The 3485-nt window shown below is 38.1% G+C and overlaps 1 protein-coding gene across 2 annotated transcripts in view; it reads right to left on the reverse strand.

Annotated features, from left to right (window-relative positions):
* Nucleotides 1–2074: 2074 nt before the first annotated feature.
* Nucleotides 2075–3485, reverse strand: part of LOC107661005 (uncharacterized) — a 7989-nt gene continuing 6578 nt past the window's right edge. For both annotated transcript variants that reach the window (XM_016450446.1, XM_016450447.1), the window contains exon 5: nt 2075–3097. In XM_016450446.1, the coding sequence (XP_016305932.1) occupies nt 2202–3097 (896 nt within the window). In that variant the 3' untranslated portion in view covers nt 2075–2201. The remainder of the gene's footprint in view (nt 3098–3485) is intronic.

Raw genomic sequence — 3485 nt, forward strand, 5'->3', positions numbered from 1 at the left:
CGACCGGAAGGAGCGGAAGCGGTCGACTGTGGCATAATAAAAGCTCTGCTGCTTTCGAGCCATGTGTCACGCTCCTTCAGCGGCCTCGTTTCGCTTCGACGGCTTTCAGCCTCACCCTGCTTCATACTACTACGTTAATAAATCAGCTCAACCATGAACATGATTTCTGCCCCGAGTCCCATCGGATTGCGTCGGCTGTGGGGATGAAAACGACAACTCCCATGATTCCACACTCGGTCACAGCATCATCTAACTACGCCTTTGTTTCTTTGTTTGTTTTGAATACGCGCCCTCTAGTGGCAAAAACTTACATATTGTGCCTTTAAATCACTTGAAAAGGACAATTTAGTTTACTGTGTTTAAAAATTTCCTTTTGAAACAGGATGTTTCTGATCATACTGCAGGAATATTCTAGTGACAATAAATTTTAACTATCCATATGCATTATTTTAGCAGAAAGGAAAGTGGGAATGAATATAATCATTTTAAAGTAAAAAAAAACAAACATACATTACAACTACAAATGGCTTCCAATTGTTTTAATTTTTTTTAGTGTCCAAATAAGTTTTAAAGTCTAGCGTGACTGCAGCTCTACCCATAATTTAAAACATTTATGGGTCATGTTTCCTTAAAGACTTACAGATAAATGACCATTACTTTTACAGCTTTATCAACATATAAACAGAAAAATTGAAGTCATCAAAAATCACTGATGACGGATTAGGCATTAGAATTGACATGCTTACATGCTGCTGCATTGCTGACGGTTCCATCTCCCTGTAAAAGGCTGTTTGCAAACCCTGCGTTTATTTGTGACTGGTTACAAATTAATTCACAGTGGAATGTACCAAACATCCAATGATGTTCCACTCAGACAATCACATAATGGAAACTAAGCAGCTTTTCCTAACATTACAATCTATCAGCAGATAATGCTATTTTTTAGTCAAGTGATACTGGTTTCGGATTTCTCCTTTCTATCCTTATCACCTCACTAATGTACCAATGGGTCAGGCCAAAGAGCTGATGAAGTAGCAGGTGTTGATAGTGTCTGTGCAACAGTCTTGTGCTGATCTATTCATCTGTATGACATTACACAGACAAGGATGTTTTAAAAAATCTTCATTTCAATAAAAACTGTTTTTGGACTTACAAGGACGTTCGAGTTGAGTTAAGCTGACACTAACAGCATGCTTTTATAGTAAATAAGCTCATATATGTCAAAAGGAAAATTATGGAAAATTTCATTAATAAATCTGAAAGTGTTTAAATTATGGCATATATACATATTTTATGTATATAATATTGTATGGTTTCTATATTTTTTATATGATATGTTTCTGATACAAAAATCCTACCAACACCTCAAGGGGGAAGAAAAAATGACCGCTTTAAACTGTCCCAATACATTCAAACTGTAGACAAAGCTATATGCAGTTATATGTATTGTAACTTTTATATTTTAAATCTTTTTGTCAGTATACAAAAATAAATTATTAAAAAAATTAGTTTAATAAAACTCCATTAATGAATATAAATGTGTGTTGGGCTTTGCTATGAACTGAAAAACACAAAGGGGATCACTGTTGGATCTGTAATGGTGATGTATTTTTAAAAAGCTGACAGTCTCTGTATGCTCTTCTTCCCCCAGAATAATCGCCATAGCTTCTCTCAATCGTCAACTAATCATTTACATTCCCAAAATCAATAATTCAATAATTGGACTTTGGATTTCTTTTTATTTTCTTCATTTTACATTCATGCAGTCTTTGTTCACTGATACATTTACATTTACATTTAGTCATTTAGCAGACACTTTTATCCAAAGCGACTTACAATTGGGGGAACAGAGGAGAGAATGGAAAGTTTTGAAGCGATTACGTGTGTCTGGAGCGCTGTTGATCTTGTTGTGGAAGTATGAAGATTTGGCAGTATGGACTTCAGCAGAGAAAGATGAAAGCAAAGACTGATACATACTTAGGACTGACGGATCTTTTGATTTGCACCATTTTCTCTCTGCTGCCCTGAGTTTGGTCCGATGCTCACGAAGAACATCGGATAACCAGGGGTTCTGATATCAGTAGAATCACAGATTTGAAGTGTCAGTTCATTATCCCAACCAGTCGCTGGGCACCCATTTTTGGAACAACTGTTGGCTAGATAGATCCTCAAGTTGCGCCGATTCATTTTCTTCCTCTGCTTCAAGCAGGTTTTTTAAAGAGCTGCTTCTTCATTTGATAGAGACACCATTTTGCAATACTCTTGTGCAGGCATGATTTTCCACGTTTGCCACAAGGGCAGTTCCAAGTGTTTGTCTTGGCATTGTAATCCACCAAGACTCTGCCCAGTTTACTGTAATGTGACACCTTTGGCTTATATATTGATATATAATACATGTAGTCAGGGCCTCCAATGGTAACAAGGCTAGTAAATGTGGCACCTTTAAGCTTAGCTTGATTTTGCATCTTAAGGCATCGTTTTTTCCGTATATCTCCAATCCATTTCCGCTCCACCATCTCAGTCAACACATGCTCTGATAAATCCTCACTCGGTGCAATAGCACAGGTGTAGTCTACTGAGCTTAGATGTACACACTGCGCAACCAAAAGTCCTCTCCTTTGTGCAACTTCAACACGATTGTTGCAATTATCCATTTCACACTTAACCTTGTGGGATGAACCCCAAAATTTTTTGACCACATGGATGGGGGTACAGGGCTCACAAAATGATTCTGACACAACGTATATTCCATTCTTGTTATCGACACACTGTGCTGGTAGAACTGAAGTTATGGTATGCAAGGCTTCATGATGCTTCCGCTCAATGTGTTTCTTTAAATTTTTAGAATTAAGACTGAGCCCACAGTGAGGACACTGCGCTGAGATTTGCTTTCTTTTAGCCATCACTGGACGAGCTGGTAATTCCAGTGGACCAGGTGCTGGTGGCTGTAAAGAAGGTGCTTCTGGAGCTATTGGATGAGTGCTGCAAAGATGCCTTTTTAGCTCACTTTTCTTGAAGTAAGTCTTGGGACACTTGCAGCAGTGAAAATGTCTGGCCTTTTTACCACAGCCAATGTTACAGCTGTATATAACATAATCTAAAAGTAAATAAATATGTTAGTAGACATTTCCCTGCATAATGACTTTAAAGGGGTCATATGATGTTGCTAAAAAGAACATTATTTTGTGTATTTGGTGTAATGTGTTTATGCGGTTTAAGGTTAAAAAACACATTATTTTCCACATACTGTACATTATTGTTTCTCCTCTATGCCCCGCCTTTCTGAAATGCGTAGATTTTTACAAAGCTCATCGGTCTGAAAAGCGAGGTGTGCTCTGATTGGCCAGCTATCCAGTGCGTTGTGATTGGCCGAATACCTCAAGCGTGTGACGGAAATGCTACGCCCCTTACCATACTGTGATGCTGTGTCCCGGAACGACGAGACAAAAACATTAAAACCCATTATAAACGAGTCATTTGTTGCA

This window comes from Sinocyclocheilus anshuiensis, unplaced genomic scaffold (assembly GCF_001515605.1).
Source record: "Sinocyclocheilus anshuiensis isolate Anshui unplaced genomic scaffold, SAMN03320099.WGS_v1.1 scaffold1036, whole genome shotgun sequence".
In the NCBI taxonomy this organism is placed as follows: domain Eukaryota; kingdom Metazoa; phylum Chordata; class Actinopteri; order Cypriniformes; family Cyprinidae; genus Sinocyclocheilus; species Sinocyclocheilus anshuiensis.